Consider the following 23,999-nt stretch of genomic DNA (forward strand, 5'->3'; position numbering starts at 1 on the left):
ATGTTCTGACTAAGTCAAATATAGAAAATTTAGAGGAGACAAGTTTGTAAGAGGAAATGGATAGGTTTTTTTGCTAAAATAGTTAGTGAGAAGTCTTATTAGAGAGTCTTGGAGAAACTGGTCAGGCGTTCACCCACTCTCTATGTTTAGAGACAGTTAGGTTTTGGAGGGAGATTAAGGGAGCTCTACTACAACTATCAATTGCCTTTAGCTTTGACCAAGGTTGGTGGTTCAAACCATTTTTCATTTTCCTTCTTTTAGTATTACAAAATAAATCTACAAGCATGGTGAATTTGTTAATGGAGCATGCATTATATGTTGCATATCTTCATTTGGATTTTGGTATTGTGTTGTAGCAATGTGAATGTGTATTGTGTTCTTGAAGATTTCTTGGTTTTTCCTTCTTGATTTCCTTGTTTGGATTTGAATGTTGATTGTTATCATGGGTGTGAAGGCTTCACTCACTATTGGGAGGGAAGAGAAGCCTTGGGTGAAGGGATTAGTTGGGATCAACATTGTAGTTGAGGAGATTGACCTCATGATGAGGAGTTGTTTTCTTTCATGGAGTATGGGCTCTATTGAAGCCATATACCTTTATTGTTTTGGGAGATACAAGGGGTTTTGTGTGTAGGAAGGAAGAGATTGTTATGATGGCCTTGAGAGGCAAAATACAATTGCAATATGATGTTTATGTTTTTCTATGGCATCTCCTCTTTGAAGTGCCCACCTTCACCCAATGTGATAATGATTCCAATGGTGAATAAATGTGGAAACCTTGGGAGGGAGTGTTATGTGTTATCTTGTATGTATCTCATGCATTCTCAAATGTGGTGTGTGTGTGTGTGTGTGTGTGTGTGTGTGTGTGTGTGTGTGTGTGTGTGTGTGTGTGTGTGTGTGTGTGTGTGTTGTGTGTGTGTGTGTGTGTGTCCTATTTGGATCTATCTCCCCAACTCAATGAATGGCTTCATAAAAGCCTAGGATGGTAGGTGAGCCTCCATGGTTCCTAGTTTGTGTGTTATGTGAAGATGGATTCCTTGAAGATGTTAGGGTTTCATGCTTGACAATGTTGAAATCTCAAGTGTGTAGAGAGACCAACCTTCCCATGTGATCACAAAAAGTGTTGCAAAGATTAATCTTCATTTTTTTTCTTTGAATGTGATGTAAAGTGAAATTTTTTCCCTATTAATATATGTTGTTGAAAATATGTAAGGAAGTATTGAGAAGTTGTATATAGTTCTCTTGCAAGGAATGCTTCATTGCGAGTCTCAAATTATGTAATCTAATGTACCATGGAGAAGTTATGAAATGGAACCCTCTTTCTTTAATGACCTATAACTAATTTAATAGGTACATTGCATAGTTATTGTGGAAAATATTTCTTCCTATATAATTGAATTAATGTGGATGAATGCAATGTAAATAGGTTATTTTTTTAATACGATGGAAGGAAATTATTAGTTCATAGTACATGCAAGAATATTGGTTCATTTGGAATTCAAGTCTAATTAAACCCTTAGACTAGATACAATCATCACACCATCGACACAAATCACTAAAATTTCAAGGTAGAATATTAAAAAAATTACTTGGGAAGAGAGAATAGACAATCCAAATCTATGAGAAGACTTGTTGTAGTTATACATTTCCTCACTAGGAAATGTGTGGGGAAAGGCAATACATCCTTCCCACAATACATAGCAATAAAATATTTGATAGAATATTCCCTAGGTTCCAGTACATCAAATATTAATAAAATAACATATATCCTAAGGGAAATACTTTAGCATAACAAATACCTACTCTTTAAGCATTGCAAATGAAGACTCAAGTGAGTCATGTGACTTCCATGTCACCATCATGCCCATCAAAAGAAATAAAAATAAACTATATATAAAATTAAAACCTATGGAAATGCCAAATCCTTGAAAACACCCCTTATATAGTTAAAATTTAAAATACCTAGGAAACAATATTAAAACAAAAAGAAAAAAAAAAACCAAATTTCATTAGGAAGGGGGCCATGTGTTAGGATGGAGTCAAATCCTAAAGTGAAGGTCTTATTACAAAATACCTAGGTGTCACCTTTTCATAAAGAAGGACACAATATTCCAAAAACACCATAAAAAAACTTGTTATTGAGAATTAATTTGTGGACCCCACTAGGCAACCATGTTCTATCACCCTTGGCTTGAGAAAAAGAAGCAATGTTATTAAATTTTCATGTCTGACATAGGTCAGCCACTCTCCATAGGTGCCTACCCTTGAAGGATGTGAGAAGGTTTAAGGCTAAAGCCACTCCCATCAAAACAAACCTAGGAAGATGTAGGGAAACTTTGGGAGATGGTCCAAGTTTGCATAAACACCTTAAGCCAATTAGCATTGAGGGCATGTTGCCACATGTTTTATTTTTTCCTTCTAGGCGTACTAGGAAAATGTGATTTCTTACATTCCACTTGAAAGGAGTGAAAGGGGGAAGTACATTGAGTTAGGCCCTAGGAAATTTCACTTGGGAAGGGAAGTAGTTTTAAATAAATGAAAAGTTGGGATTGGGTAAAGGTAGAAAATAGGAATTGTTAATATGGACTTTAAGCACATTTAAGTCATGATTAAGGGTTAATTCACTAATAATGTATGTTATTAAAAAAGGAATAATTAGGAGTGCTAGGATTTATGTAATAGATTAAAATAAAGTAGCCAAGTTATAGGATAGTTTTTTTGTAGTAAAAGACTTTGGATTATGGGAATATATATATATATGTTAAGATATTAAAGATAGATTTATTTCCTTTCTCACCATTGAGTGTAGCTTGTTTTAGAAATGAGTATTTCATATTATGGATAAAAGTAAAGTATGATGTAAGAATAATAATATTAATAATAAAATGAAATGATAAATAATATGTTAAGATGGGACATGTGGAAGATTGATTTAATATGTATATCATTTGATGATAATGAAATACATGTATATTGAAATATTAGGGTTATTTGAGAGTAACACGTTATAGAATTTTGAGGCATAAGTAATTACCAGTTAATTAAAATGCCTAGTCAAAAGACATCAAATTGGTTAGCTTTAATAAAGGATAAATAAATAATTGATTAATTAAAATATAGTCAAATAAATGAAAATTATTAAATTAAATAAAATGATAAAAAAATAATAGTTAAAAGAGATAGGAACATTAGTTTTGGATAAGCAGGTTGTTGGAAGATATTGTTATATAGAATATGGAGGATGAATAATTGAGGATCATTTTAAAATACCTTGTTGCAAAACATCCTCACCTAAACATCCACTAAACCATTATAATCGACACCAATGCAGAATTTGGGTTTCACAATCACATAAGTAATGACTCTCTTTGAGGATAGGATGTGAATTTTGATGTGAGAGCATTACCTAGCTACCAGGGCATACCTCATAGTTTGATAAAACATTCAAACAACTAGAGATTGTGTAGTGCCTACCCTCGTTCACATCTTTTTTGGACATTGTTGTTATTATCAGACTATGACAGACTAGTTTTATGTTGATGGATTAGTGCTATTGCTTTGACACTATTAGACATTATGTTATGGATTCAATGGTTATATGATGAGATCATTTAGACTTTACATTTCATGCATAGATGATGATCATTATACTATTTTCATTTATTATTGATGTTTAGATGGATGGTTTATTATCTTATGTGTTTTTACTATGGATACTTACCCCATACTTGCATGTGTATGGTGTGCGTGTTTTCTTATTGTATGGCATTTCTAATGTGGTTAAGGAAGGGAGTCGTAGTCACTTGGTTAGTTGGGATCTACACGATGCACCACTTCTTGCCATTGTTTGTTTAGCTTAGCATTATATATATTGTATGTACATGCATGGTTTTTTCTATAGGTTGCAAGTACCGGGTATCGACTTCCCTGAATTGCCAGGATGAGTGTACCCTATTATACTATCTCAATGATAAGAGAAGGGAGATAAATTCTCAAGTCCAAATCCCAAACCTTTAAACCAATTGTCCTAGTGAGGTAGGACAAGTATCTGGATATTTTACCCACCGAATGTGTCGGATGACATAATTCATGATTTTTAACCCTTTAGACTAATTTTGAGTGATTTTCTCTATGATGGGTTTTCATATTTTATCTTGGAGGTCTATGGTGAATTTTATATTAATTAAGTCTTAATAAATAGATTTAATTAATAAATTAATTATTTGAGGAAATTAATATTAAATATCATGTTATTTGATATTTTGATTGTAATTAATTAAATGTGAATTATTGAGGAAAAATGAATTAAATAAAAGAAAATTAGAAATTAAAATTAATAATAATAATAAAATAATAATAAAGTAATAAATAAATAATAATAATAAAAGTTATACAAATTAAAATAAAAGTTATACATATTTAAATAGAAATTATATAAAAAGTAAATTGGAGTTATAAGCTTGCATGGGAATTAACGCACTTCTCTATTTCTCATGTGTCAACAACACGGGGATTAGTGCATCAATTAAGAACATGGTGTCTACAACCCTATGGCTCATCTTGAAGGTTGGAAAAGACCCATGCTTAGTTGGTGACACCTTCCAGCTGTTTCTAGAAGCATTCTAGATGTTTCCTAAAACCTCTTTATATTCAGGCATTCATAGAAGCTTAGAGATAGCGTTGGGAGTGCAATTGGAGCATTGGAGGACTCAAGAATTCTGAAGAAGGGAGGAGCTTGCTCTACGGATTTTCTGAGGAAGAGCAATTTAGCATCAGAATTCGGGTAGATTCTTGTGATTTTATTTATGATATTTTCGCATCATGCATTCCCTGTCTTCTTCGTGTCTTCCATATGTCTTCTGAGAAGTTTCATATTTATATGCATTCTCAATATGGGTAGATTAATTTATTGGAGAATTTTATATGCATAGATCTGAAAGATCACAGGGCTAGGGTTTAATTTATAGCCAAATCCATTACAAAATTAATTGAGTGAATCTATAATGCAAATATTTTAAAAATTCCTAAATTGTAGATATAATCTTTGTGGAAAAAAACATACATGCCTATATATTCAGATCTGCATACATATACATATATATATATATATATATATATATATATATATTCATATATATGCATATGTATACATTTATTATGAATCTATTATAAAATTTGAATATACACACACACACACACACGCACACACACACATATATACATATGTATATATATATATATATATATATATATATATATATATATATATATATATATATATATATATATATATATATATATATATATATAATGCACCGAATTGAACGATTGATAAATCGCAGTGGGGAAACTTAATAAATCGCATCGCGATTCATATTGCATGGAAACAATGTTAAAAAATGTATATATATTAAAATGTCATGGGCACGATTCAAACCCCATGCCTGCGGAAGGCAGAGGCCTACCGTCGCAGGTCTATGGTGACAAGGGTACTACGTACCCGCTGTCGGCGCAGTGTCTGTGACTGCAGGTATTGCATACCGCAACAAGAGTTGGGGGGGGGGGTGTTAATTAATGATAATGTTATCCAAAAAATGTTTATGTTAAAATGTTTATAAACAAACGTTATACAAAATTGATTCTCATTGTTATATAATATGGTGTCAATCGAAATTGTTAAATCGATTTTATGAAACATAATAACTATTTATATATTTACATATGTATATATATATATATATATATATATATATATATATATATATATATATATATATATATATATATATATATATATATATATATATATATATATATATATATATATATATATATATATATATATATATATATATATATATATATATATATATATATATATATGTATGTATGTATATGTATATATGTAATATGTAAATATGTTATTAATAAATTTAAGTTATTATTATTTGATAAATGATTTACATTGAAGGTTTATTTTCATAAAGGTGACTCTTTAATAACTTTCAACTATTTAATAATTCAATTGTTTTAAATTATTAAATAAAGAATTGATAGTTTGGTGGGGATGTATCAAACAAATATTATAAATTGGAAAATGGATTTTTAGTTCTATTAAGGAAAACTTTTATCCAAAAACAATATATGTGTTCCTCCATTCATTCTTCAAACTTGGAAACTTAAACTGAGATCTCTACATTTAAATTCAAGCTATAAACTTGGTAAAACCAAAACATGTGTTTGCAAGGTGTATTCTTTATGCTATTGTTTTGGGTTTTGGGTTGACTAGTGTTGACCAATATAGGATGTCTACCAGAGGCTTGGGGGTTATGTGATTGTGGTGACATGATGATGTTTTAATCTCGATCTTTATAAACCCAACCATGGTTATGTGATGGAATGCTCTATGTATTGGTTGCGATTACTGATTGTTATAGTTGATATTCTTATGTATGAGACACTTAACTTAACCATTATTTTGGTCATCGATCAGTTATCCTTGGTCATTTTCTAGTCGCCATGATGGGACTGTGATGTGGATTTATTCTTGATGATGTCATGATGTGACATGTTTGACTCAACCATTTTTGGAGTCTTCGATCAATATGATTGAGATATATATTTTGGTTATTGAGAACCATGGGATATTGTTGATTATCAGTGATGCTTCAGTTGCCAATAGAGAGCTGTTGTGATCATGATTTTCTATGGATGTTAGCTCATGGAGATTTGATGCTTTTATGCATATTTGATGATTTTATGGATTATCTTTTGTGATTTTGAGATTTATGATTCCATGAGCATTAGGGTAGGATATCTGCATGTAGTGACGAGAAGTGGGTTGCAATGGGGGCTGGGGCCCTAAGAGGCTGCCAGGGTAACTCATTGTAAGTTGGATTAATAAGTGATAACATTCACACCTAATACTAACTGAATGAACCTAAAAAGATAAGTGTTTTGTTCTCGCCCATGCCTTGAGTGCTTGTACAGGCTAGGATGGGAGTAGTGAGATGCATGGTTGCGACCTTGCATTCCGTAATATGCCTCATCAGTATGAGAGGATACTAGTGGCCGCATGAAATCAGTATGGACCCGTGGAGTTTAGCTAACTACCAGGATAACTTGTACATGATAATTACGATGACACTTTCTCGCTTTTATAGTAGGTTTCTACATGTCATTGTGTGCCTCTGAGATTAGATGTCAGATTTTGTGTTTGGAAGCTTTGAGTTAGTACACTTTTAGGATTCTTGGACTTATAGAGATATGTGATATGTGATTTTGATAGCCTGTTTGGGACTTAAGATTATCTCCTTAGCATGGTGGGAGTGGACCACTTAGTTACCACGCGGTCGGGTGGTAGTGTAGTTTCCACTCTTATCATTTTGAGATTCATTGAGACATCGTGGCTGATGCGTCCTTCATGATAGTGGATATGTATCCTTTTTCATTGATGATTAGCATATGTTAGATGTTGTTATCTTATGTTAGATTACTTTCTACATATGATGTTGTATATATTAGGAGTGACATTCCTACTATGTAATAATTATGATCTCTTCGGTGATTTGGAATGTTATGCACGAAGGGATGGCTAGGATCCACGATGGTCTAATGATGCTATTAACAGTTGGGAGGAACCGTGCACTTAGTTTATTATGTCTGATCTTTATGATGGATGTATATGTCTTCTATGATGTTGTATCATGTGTATCATGTGATTATCTCTACTTTGATGTATCATGGATTAGAATAGGATGATGTACCTTATTCTATGTATGTATATTCTTTTGAGTTTGTCATACCCTGTAACATGTACAGTGGATGATTGAGTATTTGAAATGTAATGTATAAACATTGGACTTATCATTATTATTTCATGTGGATGTTGTACTAAATGGATTCATGTATGTAATTCAACGTTAAGGGATCTTAAAGAATGTAATCTGTTATGTATGTTATGTTTAATTTTAGATGGACATTACTATTGCTTTCGTTATTGTGAATTAGTTATATGTGATATTTACTTTCATAAAAAAAAAAAAAATGCTACTAAACTTAGTGAAATTCTAGGTTAATTCTTTGGATCCCTTGGCGGGGCATTACAGATTGATCCATAATTCTTCTAGTTCACTTTTTACAAACAAAAAATTGGTTGTGTTTGGCCTCGTGAATTTAGGGCATGACATGCCTTCCAAAAGAAGTGGATCACCAAACTAGATAGGTACATTTTTTATCTAGTAGTGATTAAAATACGAGCATGGGAAACCGTTGTGCTGAACAAATGTTTGTGGAGGAAGTAATGCATCTAGTGGAGCTAGAAAAATTGAGAGGAGCTCTGGTGGGTCTACCCAAAAAGAGGGGGTTATCGATAGAACAAAGAAAGAGGTTGAAAATTAGAGTGGAATTGGTGGCGAATCCATCTATTATATTCATGGATGAAACAACATCAAGACTAGATGCCAAAGCAACTACAATTGTTATGCGAACTATCCACAACACTGTTGATATAGCAAGGACTATTGTGTGCACCATTCATCAACCAAGCACAGACATATTTGAGGCCTTCAATGAGGTAATTATTTGCAGTTGCACATGAATGAATGAATGGATTAAAATCCTTTCATTATTAGATGTTGTGGTTAGGGAGTATGAATGTAAAGGTGTGTAAACAAAATGTGGTGGAATCCTACAGCTGGTGCTGATGAAGCATGGAGGATAGATGATATACATAATTATTTTAGAGTTTTTTGTTACAACCTCTTTTATCATGTGGCACACAATAGATTTTAAATGATTTTCAATTAGTTTTTACAAAAACAATAGAGTAAACAACATCATCCATTCATCCACTAGTATCAACATGGTCAAATCAACTGGATGAAATTGTCAAAGTGATTTCTTGAGAATACACAATGGCATTTTTTGTGATGGTCAATCAATTTTTACATGTACCATAATGGCATTTCCAGTGATAAGAAAGTCTCGAATGAATTAATAATTAAAATATTGTGAAGAACTTTACATATAAATTGTAGACAACAAATCAATCTTTTACAAATCTCCTATTCCCTAGTATCAAATCGTATAAAAAGTTTTTTCAAAAATGGTTTATTTTCACTTGCACTACAATCACACTAGCATGGATGAAATATTCAACTATACACTTCAACCCCAATGCTTATCGGTTGTACTCTTGCACCCTACAGGGTAAAAGTGCTAGTTATAATTTTTTTGGAAGTGTCTCATGCATCCGCAAATTTTTTAATAACCATAAAGGAGAATTCTAGCCATAACAGACCTCCTAGATGGTAACCTTGAGTAGAATCTCCTTAAGGTTTTTGTTGTCATAGTAAGCCTCTACTCCATCTCCCTAATTTCTCGCAACTTGCATGGCCATGGTTGTAGACTTTGGAAGATTAAGGAGCACAAACATACAGATTGACTTGGAATTCATATGAGTGTATAAATACATTGCCATAAATGACACTACCACCACAAACATCATTTCCAACTATTGTTGTTTCGATGACTATCATGTTCTCATCTTATATCAGCATATGTAGATTCTAAACAATTAAGTTTTATCTAGATATATTCTCCAAAATTTTAAGAACTAAAATTTTTCTTCTTGTTGATGATAAATCATGTAGTCAATCACTTAGATAGTTTTATAAACATATTTTCATGAACACAAATCTCTATGTTACTTGCATGGAGCTATTATTCCACAAGAAAGATTTGGCCTACTCCTTGTGACATTTTTGTATTCTATTAAGTTATCTAAATTGAGTGGGCTACTCAAATGTGATTAAAACAAGGAATTAGGTTTGCCTGATATAGTAATGAGTCATTAGTCAGAATAGATATTTTACTATAGTGGAAGCATTTGCAAGAAATTGTCAATTTAGGTGTGCAACCAATCCCCTGATTCATTGGAGGTAAAAGAAAAAACAAGACCTCATTTGAAAGCAAGTAGGATTAATTATTTCAAATTTCCTTTAAAATATTTCTTCATTAAAAATATTGGAACAAAAAATTGAAATATTTATCCTCACATTGATTGTTCTTATTCTTCTTAATCCTCTCCTTATAAAATCATTGATAGATTAGTAATTGTAAAATCTTTAAAAAAATCAAGGCACATTCTATATTAGCAATAGTTAATAAAAAATGTTTTGTAATTATATGGTGTTCATTTCTATACACAATTTTACTTTTAACTTATTTACAAAGTAGAACTCTCCCAATTCATCTTTGTTTTATATGCACATGTTCAATCACATGACTCCAATATATGCTTCACTAATTTTAAATCCCCCTACTAAATTGCTTGTTTTTGTCAAAAATTTAATGCAATTGGTCAATTGGCCTTGGAGCCAAATGCCCACCTACCCACCTGACCCTCATTAACTTGGTAGGTGAGTTCAAATCTAAAAATGAGAGGGAAAATAATTTTGCTAAAAGACAAAAAGGAATGAATCTAATTCATTAGATAAGTTAGAAAAGTTAGAGATATTAGAGAAGAGTAGAGTAGAGTGCAAAGAAAAGAAGAAGATCAGTAGATCAGAGCAAAGGAAGAATATTCAAAATAAAGATCAAAGGATAGGAAGAAGGTTCACTTTTTGTGTTTGCAGTAGCACATGTTGAATTTCCTTGTCATTTTTTAAGTTCATAGTTGTTTTTTCTTGTGAAGTAGTGATTGCTCCATATGTCATTTTATGTAGCCATTAGAGCTATAAGTTTAAGTTTAAAGTTTTATTGGTTGAAGTTTTAGTATTTTCTAGATGAAGCCGAATGCTCCCAAATTTTGTAATAGTTTAACCTAGTTGAATAGAAAGTAAGAAAGTAGGCATACTTGCCTTTTTTTGTCTCCTCTCTATTCTTTATTGCATGTTTTGTATTTGAGAAGTTCATATATGCAATGCTTTGAAGTTATACACTTTTTGTTTTAATGGAAAAATTGTTCAGAATGTAAGTCTATTAAATAGCTCACCCGGTTCACTCCCTAACCAGCTCTTCCTCTATCATTAATATTGAGTCCACTTGATTCTTAGTGTGGATTGTGTGTTGAGCCTACCAAGCTCCACCTCCCTTTGTTTACCAAGCTCTCTTAGCATCCAATTTTCCTTGCATCACCCTTCCTTTTAGTGATCAAGCTCACTCAATACCTTCTTCTACTGAGTTTCTCTTTTCTACTTAGCTCCCTTGAATCCTTTGTGTGTTGAGCTAACTTAGCAGCATTTCCCTGTCACTTGACACCCTCTTGCGTCGAGCAAAACCATCACTTGATATCTTTGGTTTCTGAGAAAAAATTGTGAAGTTTGTGATTTATTTTTCACATGGTATCAAATCTTTGAGAGTCCACGTCCATAGTAAGTTAGGGCATTTGTTTTGTGGGTATATTTGACATGGTAGGAGATGAAAGAAAGATATGGTAGCAACCATTGTCTTTTAATGGACAAAATTATTATACATGGGAAAAGAAAATGAAAACCATAATGGTAGCTAATTAGTTGTGGGAGTTTGTGATCAATGGATTTAATGATTTTATAGTCTTAGCATTGTATGCTGCCCGCACAAACCTATAGAAGAGTCAATTAAAGGAGCCAAGGAGAAAGGATGTGAAAACATTAAGTCTGATTGAGGTATCTATGATAGAGATAGTCTTCCTCGAGATTGCAGCAACAAATTATGAAAAGGAAGCATGGGATATCCTTGAGACAAACTTCAAGGGGACTAATAAGGTTAGATTAGTTAAGCTATAGCTGATTAGAAGGGAATTTGAGAACCTTCAGATGAAGGAAAATGAACGTATTGTAGAATTCATCTCATGAATCTCCACTTTCATAAACCAACTCAAATCAAATGGAGAAGATTATGAAGAGTAGAGGATTGTGGAAAATATATTGAGGAGTTTAGCTTAGAAATATAAAAAACTTGTAATGGATATTGAGGAAGCAAAGGATCTTACCACATTGACCATGGATGAGTTGATGGGAACTCTTTAAACTCATGAGTACCAAATTAATTAATTAACAACAACTTCACAAGATCAGTCTTTCAAGGCTCAAGAGAATTCAAGAGGCAAGGGGAGAGGAAGAAATGGCTCTGGTAGAGGCTCAAGAAGTAGAGGTCATGGAAGGAATGGTCAAAGGAATGATTGTGCAGAAATATTAGGATGAGCAAGCACGTCTAAAAACATCTCTAGAGGAGGTAAGAAGAATTACAGCTCTAATAAGAGCAATGTTGAATGCTACTACTATCATAAGTATGGGCATTATACTAGTGAATGCTGGAAGAAGTAGGGTGATCAGTCAAGGTAGAATGTAAATGTGGCTGATGTGAATATGGGAAATGAAAACAATCCCACAACCTTCATCATGTGCAACATTGGTGAAGAAGGCATCCCTTAGGTATGGTACCTAGACAACAGTTGTAGCAACCACATGAGTGGTAATGAAATTTTATTTTCTTTCATTGATATGACTTTTAAGTCTGAAATCACTAGTAAATTTGGACCTATTTTTTGATGTTTTTTTGTCAAACTTTTGACTCAAAAATGTTGAAACCTACCATTTCTTAACTGGATTCAAAAGTTCAATGGCCACGATGGGTTTTGATATATTGATGACAAAAATTGTCAAAAATTATTGTCATCATTATCCCATGGCAATTCCATACAACTAGTTCAGAATGTTGAGCTATCAATGCCTATGAGAGATGGTTCGATGGGTAGTCCACATCATCGATGATAGGAGAATTCAAACTGTTGATGCTTTGGAGATATGTTTTGATAGATTTTTCATACTCTCAATGATAGGATCCATAAAACTATCAATGACTTGTAGAGATGTTTTGACGGATTTTTTATACTGATGATGAAAATAAATATTGAAATAGTGAGGATAGTCAGGGTTGAAGAAAATGCAACAACAAGAAGAATTCTATAAAATAATTGATATTCAAATAATTTTTGTTGAAGATGACATATTAGACATCATTTGTTAAGCATGGCTTGTATCTATAGAATATTTTTTTGGGTAGTTGGGAAGTAGAGGAGGATTCCATTGTTATTCTTCGAATAGTTTATATGAAGAAAAGAATGCCAATTAGGATCGGACTTGTACATTCATTCACCTTCATTTGACTTATATAGATTCATAGCACATACTTGTAGAGAGTCTCATAAGATATTGATAGTAACAAAGATAGTATAAGAAACCTAAAGTCAATAAACTTAGAAGATTAATATACCTTAATAATGACAATCAAATACTTTCTCCTCCTTGGTAGACAAGTATGATACACAATCTCTTGCAAGAGTAGCTCCATGTCTACATACAATTTATAGAGAAAGCAACATGTTGTCCATTTCTACTGGAGAAGCAATTAGTAATCAGCAATATATCATAATCTACATACAACTTATAGAGAAAGAGGCATGTTGTATTTCATAGTACTTATGTTAAGGACATTTTAAGGTGTTCACCTGTAACCTACTATTCTTCACCCACTAAAAGTAAGTACCATGTTGGAGACTTCAAAGTTTGAGAACCCCCATGATCTGCAATATTGACAATAATGTATGTGAGAGTCAATAATGACATAATACAAAATTAAGTTGTAACTAAAATGCTTTTAATGGGTTTAGTTTGAGCTTCACTTGGTTTAGTTTGAGCTTCACTTATTTTCGAGAATCCTTTCATATTCTCTACTTAAGAAGGCCAACCACGTGAAGATGGAAGCTCATTTGGCCTCTCCCCCCCTATAATCACTCAAAATTTCCCATTTAAAACTAAGTAAATATTTCATTCATTCATTTTAGAAGTATATCATTGAATCATTATAATCACATAACATATAATTACACACCATTTAATTAATTAATATATATAAACATTCATCAATAATTTTTGAAGCCATCAATTATTATATTCACATAACATTCATTAACACGACATATCATTCATTAATACCTATAAACATTCATCAATAATTCATGAACATGTCTATTATTATAATTAGTACATAATAATATTCAATAACATGACATAAAATTCATCATCATTCATAAAAATCCATCAACATTCATCATCAATAAGCAACATTCATAAAAATCTATTAATAAACAACATTCATCATCATAAAAATACATTAATAAGCAAAAGTTGGAAACAACTAATTGTTCATTTTATTATACCTAATCTGATAACAGTTCTATGAGAATTTGTAGTCAACCCAACTAATCATGAACTAGACCAATTGACTTGCATATGTCCTAACTCATTCCTTATATAGTTATGCTTAGAAGCTTGTGGCCATGCTACTTGTTATGTGACTTTTACTATTTATATACATACATACATACACACATACACACATATATACACATATATATGCATATGCATATGTATGTGTATATATTCATATATATACACACATATACATATACACATGTATGTGTTATATATACACACATACAAATATACATACATACACATCAATCAAAAGGGCACATCAACAAAATCCTAGATCTTGGTGTAGCAGCCCTAGGTCCTAAATAAGACAGTCAAACACCACATAGGATAGTATAGAAGGTGATCATAAGCACCCAAGTTGACACAATATAGTTTAGAAAATCTCAAAAATGTATTTAGGCAAGTTGTTTACATGTTATAATAAAGTTATAAGCAAGTCAAAGGTTAGTCAATGATTGGTCAAAACATAGTGAGTTGACCAAAAGTCTCCATTTTTATGTTATATAATATTTTTGCATATTGTGGTATATTTTTGAAAGCATGTGGAGTCTCTTATTTGAAGTTTGTGTAAAAGTTGTAAAAATTACGAAAAATGCAATAAAAGTTGTCATGCAACATTTTGCAATTTTTCTTGCAATCCGGAAGTGTAACAGTAATACCATTATTTTGATTGAACATGGAAGGATGAAGTTGTAAGGTCAAGATTTGTGACCTATAAATTGATTATCTTAAACCTAGTCTAGGGTTGCAATGGTACTATACAAATTTGGAATGAAATAGCAATCCTTTTGGTGGGAAAATCCTTACTCTTGTTAAATTAGTCTTCATCCCACCATAGCATATACATACATCCATATATACATACATACATATACATACATACATATATACATACATACATACATATATATACACATACATACATACATACATACATACATACATTTGCATATGCAATTTTATCACCTCATTTAATTAACTTTACATTAAAGTTAAAATTTAAGAACTAAAATATTAGAATCATACAAAGTAATCATCAAGGAAAGTCAAACATGTAAGTAAATGAATGTTGGAAGACATAGACATTAATGATAGGAAGCACCAAGCATCGTGAACAAATATGTAATTTGATAATTCTTGCTTTGTAATTTCTATTTTCATGATGGGAAGTAATAGTGACCTTCACAATATATGCACATTACTTTCTCCTTAATAGGCTTTTGAAGAAATTTAATTGACTTTTTCTATTGAATTTTTGTTTTTCAAAGTTGTCTTTCAAGCATTTCTATAGAATTTTCATTTTGGAAATCATGATTTTGATGTCTACTCTTGAATTGTAAATTGAAAGTTCATGTTTCCAATGTGTAGATAGGTTCCATAGTCTATAATAATCAAGCTTATGTATAGCATATTGAAAGGTTTTTCTTCAAGAATATGGTTGGTTGCAAGGATTTATGCCTGATGTTAGAAATGCAATTTTTTATAGGTATCAAAGAAGTACAACAATTGTATCTATAGGGTACTTGCTCCTTAATAGGATTTTGAAGAAATTCCATTGACCTTTTCTATTGAATTTTTATTTTTCAAAGTTGTCTTTCAAGCATTTCTATATAATTTTCATTTTGGTTATCATGATTTTGATTTTTACACTTGAATTATAGATTGAAAGTTCATGGTTCTAATGTGCAGATAGGTTCCATAGCCTATAATAATCAAGGTTATGTATAGCATATTGTAAGGTTTTCCTTCAAAAAAAATGGTTGGTTGCAAAGATTTATGCATGATGTTAGAAATACAACTTGTATATGAGAAACTTGGGAAGAGACTACTCATCTTCCACAATGAGTGGGAAGATACATTCACCAGTTTGTGTATGATTCAATAGAATAATATGAGGCAAGATCACATCAGAGCTAAAAGTTATTTCAAATAATGGTCACATCAATATCAAAACCCATAAGAACATGATATTCTTCCCAACATCCATTACAAATTCCTAAATAGAAAACATCCTTGAAGATTCTGAAATAAATCATCATCCAAAAAAAAAATCCATCTTTGTGATTCCCAATACGAAATATTTATCATGAAGAGGGCTAATTAATGGAAGATGGAAATGCAATAACCAAACTGAAATAGAGAGAAGAATGGAGACGAACCAAGTCAATGTTGGAAATGAAGCAATGATAGATATGTAAAGGATAAAGAGGATGACAGTACTCCTGTGGGTCAATGCATTGCTGAGGAAACATCCAAATAAAAACCAATCTCTATAGTCTAATAGGTTTAATCAATTAATTTTTTTGTATATAATGAAGATTCAAAAGAAAGTCACAAATGAATATTAAAAGGTGTAAGACGTTCAAGTCCAAGTGCACTTGCAAAACCAATATCAAGTGTATTTCAAATGTTTCTGAGGTCTTGTATCCTAGGTTTGTGATGAATTCCATGAAGGAATAGACCCATTTTATTATTATTTTATACCATCGAGGGAATTTTTTTGGTTTAGTAAACACTTAAAAATCTTAGACGGCTAGGTCTAAATACAAAACCCAATCGAGGGTTGAAATCTTTTTTTCCATTACTTTGTTTAAGGGTTTGGGCCTTTTCAAAATCCCTACTTAAATCCTAAATCCAGGAGTTCATCCAATCTCTAAAAAGATAAAAATTACACTATTGGAAATTGGGTGCAATTCAAAATGGAAATCATATCGATAAATAATGTGTTTCTAAAACTGAAAATCATGTATGGTAAATAGAACATTTATTTTTTTGAAGAAGAATTATTTTGGAATAGGATCGTAAGTTAAGTGAAGTCAACTAGAAAGACATTGAATCCTTGCAATATCTTGATAGAAAACACCTCAAACTTCATGTTTCCAATAGGCTCTTCCAATGGCTATGTATGCATATCCATTACTAGGGTAGCAACACCTCCATGGAAGATTCCTCAGTAGCACTCTCACAAGGAGATCAAGGAAGAGAAATATCTTAGTGTCCATAAGTCTCCCAATTTTTTTCTATGGTTATACATTCATATTAATTAGGCAATCTATTCAAAATCAGGCAATGTAAAAAATGTCTAAATTGCCATAATTGATGGCCAAAGTAAAAATTACCTTGAATTCTTACCCTAATATTAAGAAAGTTGTAAATAGAAATTACCTTGAACCCTTACAACAAAAAATAAAAATTCCTTCAACACTTACGTTGAAATTAAACAAGAAAAATGAAGAGGAAAAGACCTTACCTTGAAAGAAAGTTTCAAACAGAAGAGGACATGGATAATCCAAATGAATCCATCAAGATTACCTTGATGGCACTAAAAATATCTTAATTGGTCACACTTGAAGCCTCCTGCCCACACTTTGTCGCATGATATAAAATGAAGTTTCACTTTAAAAAGAAAATTATATCCCTGAAATTGTCAAAATTTTGATAACAATCTTAACTGTCATCAAAATTTTGACATTATCGGGATCAATTTTTTTTAAAAATAAATTTGACAAGCCAAATTGGCTTGCCGTCAAAAATTACCCCCAAATGTATTAGTGAATTAAGATGGGAAATAATGGAACCATTCCCATAGTGGGAAAAGGATCTATTGTGGTCTACACCAAGAAAGGTGAGAAGAAGGAGATACAAAATGTATATTTTTCTTGCAATATGAAGCAAAACTTGATGAGTGTTGGATAACTCATTCAAAATAGATACAAAGTGCTAATGGAAAATGACAAGTGTTTCATTCATGAGAAGGATGGGAGTAATAGGTTACTTGCAAAACTCCAAATGATAAAGAATCAGATGTTGCCTTTGACAATAGAGACATGTTTCTCTTCTCAAGTTAGTGTTGCACATCCCAAACATGCATGTACAATAATACATCAACAATCAACACTTATGAGCGTAATTGAAGATCCCTCCAACCTTTGGCATCTCAGGTATGGGAATCTTGTCCTTTCTAGTTTAAATTTGTTGTCTAAGAAGAGAATGGTGGATGGTTTAGCAAGCATAGTAGATTCATATGACAAGTGTGAGGCTTGCATTTGGGTAAGCAACATATGCTTCCCTTTAATTATAGAAATTCTAGAAGGGCTAGAGCACCATTAGAATTGGTGAATTCTAATCCAGTAGGTCCTATGCAAACTACTTCTATTGAGGGGAGTACTTATTTTATGACATTCATACATGATTTTAGTTGTAGGACATGGGTGTATTTTTTGAAGAAAAAATCTAAAGCATTTGAAAAATTTGTTGAATTTAAAGCCCTAGCTAAAAAATAATGTGGACACTATGTAAAAGTCCTTAGATCTGATAGAGGGGAGTATACCTCCAATATGTAACTTGTAAATTTTTGTAGGAAGAATGGCATCAAGAAAGAGCTTATCGCTAGTTATACTCTGCAGCAAAATGGAGTGGCCAAGAGGAAGAACAAGACCATTCTTGAAATGGCTAGAAGCATGATGAAAACAAAAGGGCTCCCAACTAAATATTGGGAAGAAATTGTAGCAACAATAGCATATTTGATCAACATGTACAAAGTCAATTCATGAAAAGATTCCTCTTGAGGCTTGGTCAAGAAATGAATGGATAGTTGAACACTTGAGAGTGTTCGGATGTGTAGCATATGCACATGTGCCCAAGGAAAAAAGGAAAAAGCTAGATGAAAAAGATGTGAAGTGTATCTTCACAGGGTATAGCTCAAAATCAAAGGCTTAGAGATTGTATGATCCAATCACCAAGAAGATCATCATTTCAAGAGATGTGGAGATTCTTGAAAATTAGGTATGGGATGGCTTGGTAAATGAATCTTCAAGCACTTTAAGAAAATGCTAAGTATTGATGAGAAAGATGAAGACATTGGTGATGAGAAAGATGATGGAGTAGCAAACATGTATAATTGTAGACAAAGGCAAAAAGGTAAGAAACCCCTTACATGCCGAGAGATAGCCCCAAGTGGTTCAAGATAACATCGAGCTAGTATGCAAAATAGTAGTAGCAACAATACTAGGAATTCAGATCCCACCCTTGCTTCCCTATTGCCAAGAAAGACCAAGAGTCTAAGGGAGATATATCAAGATGAAAGGTATGAGGAAGATTATGATGAGAGTGTTAATTTTGCATTATTTTCCAATAGTGATCCAATTTACTTTGAAGAAGTTGTGAAGGAAGAGAAATGGTGTAATGCCATGTATGAGGAAATAGATGTTATTGAAAGACATGAGACATGGGAATTAACTAGTTTTCCTCACAAGAAGCAAGAAATTGGAGTGAAATGGGTTTACAAGACCAAGTGCAATACTAAAGGAAAAGTAGATAGGCAAAAGGCATGTTTAGTGGTCAAGGGGTACAAGCAACAATATGGTAGAGATTATGATGAGACATAAATGCACTAGTTACAAGACTGGAAACCATGCATGTTGTCATAGAAATTGTAGTCTAGAACACAAATGTAAGGTATATCAAATGGATTTGAAGTCTTTATCCTGAATGGTGTACTAAAAGAAGAGGTTTATGTGGAGTAGCCACCTAGGTATGAAGTTCTAGGTGAAGAACACAAAGTGTATAAATTGAAGAGAGCTCTATATGGGCTCAAGCAAGCTCCAAGGGCATGGTACAACAAGATTGACTCATATTTGATGAGAAATGACTTTAACAAAAGCGATGGTGAGCCCACTCCCTACATTAAGGCAAAAAATGGTAATTTTTTTATTGTTGTTTTGTATGTTGAATGACTTAATCTTCACTGGAAATGATAATTTCCTAATTGGTGAGTTCAAAGAGGCCATGAAGAATGAACTTGAGATGACAGATCTAGGTATCTTGAAGTGTTTCTAGGCATGTATGTAAAATAAATGCATTATGGAATCTTCATCTCTCAAAAAAAGTATGCAAGGAAGATCTTGGAGAGATTCAAAATGCATAAAAATAAGGCAGCCCCAACAACAATAGTAGTAGGTCTGAAGTTGAGCAAGGAAGATTTTAGCAAAAGTGTGAATATAACACTATACAAGAATATGGTTGGAAGATTAATGTATTTGACAACAACTCGGCCTGACTTGATGCATCTAGTAAGTTTGATTTCTAGATTTATGGAAACACTAAAGGATTCCCATTGGCAAGTGGGAAAGAGAATCATAAGGTATGTGAATGGTACCAAGGGATTTTGGATTTTGTATACTATAGATAATGATTTTAAGTTGGTTGGATACACTAATAGTGATTGGGTTGGAAGTTTAGATGATAGGAAGAGCAGTTCTGGATACATATTCCATATGGGATCGGGTGAAATTTCATGGGCATCCAAGAAGCAACCTAATTTTTCTCAATATATAGTAGAGGTTAAATACATAAAAGAAAATGTAGCAACATGTCAAGCTATTTGGTTAAGGAGGATCTTGACAGATTTGAATAGAAGGAAAGAGGATGGAACTGCAATCTTTTGTGACATCTCCTCAATTGCACTATCTGAGAATCTAGTCTTCCATGGGAGAAGCAAGCACATTGAGATCATATATCACTTCATTAAAGAGTTGGTGGAGAGTGGAGATATCAAGAGGGAATTTTGTAAGTTTGAGCAAGAACTAGTAGACATTTTTACAAACCCTTTGGGCATTGGGACTTTTGTGCAGCTAAGAAAGAGTCTTGGTGTAGTTAATTTTGATTCAGAGTGATCCTTGTTTTGTTTGACTTGGGAAAAAGGGAGAGTATCAAAAATTCAATGCTATTGGTTGGTTTCCCCTACAACCAAACATCCACCTACTTTCCTAACCCTCATTAACTCAGTAGGTGAGTTCAAATCCAAAAATGAGAGGGAAAAATGTGTGTTGGAAGACAAAAAGGAATGAATCTTATTCATTTGATAAGTTAAACAAGTTAGAGATATCATAGAAGAGCATAGCAGAGTGCAGAGAAAAGAATAAGATCGGAAAAAAAAGAGTAGATGAAGAATATTTAGAACAAAGATTAGAGGACATGAAGAAAATTCACTTTCTGTGTTTGCAGTAGCACATGTTGAATCTCCTTATCATTCTATAAGTTCATAGTTGGTTTGTCTTGTGAAGCAATCATTGCTCTAGGTGTCATTGTACATGCAGCCATTATAGCTATAAGTTTAAGTTTAAAGTTTTATAAGTTGAAGTTTTAGTGTTTTATGGTTGAATTCGAATGCTCCTAGATTTTGTAATAGTTTAACCTAGTTCAATAGAAAGCAAGCAAGCATGTGTAACACCCTACCAAGGGATCCAAAGAATTAACCTAAAGTTTCACTAAGTTTGGTAGTATTTTTTTTTTTAACATGAAAGTAAAACCATTCATAACATAGTAGCGAAAGTAATAACAATATTCAATTGAAAGTAAACATAACATACATACATAACATGTTACATTCTTTAAGGATCCCTTAATGTTGAATCACATCTAAATTAACTATTAATGAATCCTTCTAATACAACATCCACATGATATAATAATGAAAAGTCCAATGTTCATACATTACATTTCTAATTGCTTGATCATCCACTGTACATGTCACAAGGTATGAAAGGCTTAAAAGAATATACATATGTATAAATAAAGTACATCATCATTAATGATATAAACATCCATCAAAAAAGGATAACCATTTAACACAAACATAACTAACTAAGTGCACGGTTCCTCCCAACTATTAATAGCATCATTAGACCATCGTGGGTCCTAGCCATCCTCCATGTGTAACATTCCAAATCACCGAAGAGATCATCAGTATTATCAAATAGGAATGTCACTTCTAAAAACATACTACATCATATGCAGAAAGTAATCTAACATGCAAAATAAAGCATAAGATAACAACATCTAACATATGAAAATCATCAATGTAAGGATACATGTCCACCATCATAATCCACAAACATAATGAAGATAGATGCCACAAAGAATACACTAGCCACAATGTCTTAGATGGATCTCAAATTATAAGAGTGAAAAAACACTACCACCCGACTACGTGGAACCTAAATGGTCCACTCCCACTGTGCTAAGGAGATAATCTCAAGTCCCAAATAGGTTATCAAATCACATAGCACAAATACTCTCTAAGTCCAGGAATCCTAAAAGTATACTAACTCAAAGGTTCCAATCAAAAAATGACATCTAATCCTAGAGGCACAACAAAGACATGTAGGAAACCTACTATGCAAGTGGGAAAGTGTCATCACACAGATCATGCTAGAGTTACCCTGGCAATCTCTCAATAGACCTTGGCCCCCTAGTAATCCCTATGCAGCCACTAGTATCCTCTCATACAAATGAGGCATACTATGGAATCAAAGGTCGCAACCAAGTGTTCTCTCTACTCCCATCCTAGTCTGTACTAGCACTCAAGACATGGGCAAGAACAAACAATTACCTTTTTAGGTTCATTTAAGTTAGTATTAGGTGTGAATGTTTTCACTTATTAAGACAACTCACAATGAGTTACCCTGGCAACCTCTTAGGGCCCTAGCCCCCATTGCAAGCCACTTCCTGTCACTACAATTAGATAACCTACCCTAAGCTCATGGAATCATAAATCACAAAATCACCACATTCCTATACAAGTGACTAGAAAATACTGAGAGATAATCCATAAAAAAAAGTATCAAATATCCATGAGTCAACTAAAAAGCATCCATAGATAATCATGACCACAACAGTTCTCTATTGGCAACTGAAGGTATCTCTGATAATCACAAAAGTCACTAGTTCTTAACAAGCAACCAAAAAGTATCTCAAATTAATACTGATCGAAGACTCCAAAATGGTTGAGTCAAAATATGTTACAACATGACATCATCAAGATCAGATAACAATTCAATCCCATCAAATAACTGGAAAGTAATCCAATACAACTGATTGATAACTCATAAAAAAGGTTACATATATCACAGCTTACACAAGAAGACTGAAAACAATATCAATCAGCATGCCATCACATAACCATGGTTGAGTTCATAAAGATCGAAATTAAAAGACATCATCATGACATCACAATCATAACCCCTGAGCCTCTGGTAGACGTCCTATAAGTGGTCAACACTAGTCAACCCAAAACCCAAAACAAGAAGCATAGAGAAAACAAAAAATGCAAGCACATGTTTTGGTTTGCTAAAATCTTATAATTGAACAAAGTGTGGAAGTCTCAATTTTCATTTTTGGATTTACATATCGAGTGGAGAAATTTGTACATTATTACTTAACCCATGTACTAGTCTAAAATTTCCCATAACTCTAGAATCAATTTCCAATTATTCTAATGATATATTGTTTATATAAATGTTATTTGAAAATGACCCCCATCAAAATTACATTGTAAATTTTTAACATGAGAAATTACCGATTCTTTTCATTATCATCTTTTCTTCATAAATCAAGCCAGTCAAATAATTAAATTGAACCTATATTATTAGACTATAATATTATAAAATAATTGATTATTATAAAGAATGATCATTTAATTCAAATCATTTTTAAATATAATAATTATTTATTATTAATAACATATATACATATATACTTATATACATATATATATATATATATATTTATTTATTTATATATTTATATATTTATATATATACATACATAAATATATATATATAATTATAAACATTTAATAATAATAATAATAACATTTTATAAACATTATAAAAAAATTGAAATGTAAAAATTGATTTACCAAACACATAAGTTCTCCCAACTTATATTAATAATACCACT

At 32.2% G+C, this 23,999-nt stretch overlaps 1 protein-coding gene across 1 annotated transcript; it reads left to right on the plus strand.

The window, feature by feature from the left end:
* The first annotated feature begins 8,257 nt into the window (after nt 1-8,257).
* LOC149559080 (ABC transporter G family member 39-like) lies at nt 8,258-8,719 on the plus strand. Its single transcript, XM_089831229.1, has 2 exons — nt 8,258-8,572; nt 8,693-8,719. Exons 1-2 carry the CDS (start codon nt 8,258-8,260, stop codon nt 8,717-8,719), a joined length of 342 nt encoding a protein of 113 aa, XP_089687355.1.
* Nucleotides 8,720-23,999: the final 15,280 nt, after the last annotated feature.

The sequence above is a fragment of the Cupressus sempervirens genome, chromosome 5 (genome assembly GCF_028749045.1).
Source record: "Cupressus sempervirens isolate cs-2001-9-10 chromosome 5, ASM2874904v1, whole genome shotgun sequence".
NCBI classification, from domain to species: Eukaryota; Viridiplantae; Streptophyta; class Pinopsida; order Cupressales; family Cupressaceae; genus Cupressus; species Cupressus sempervirens.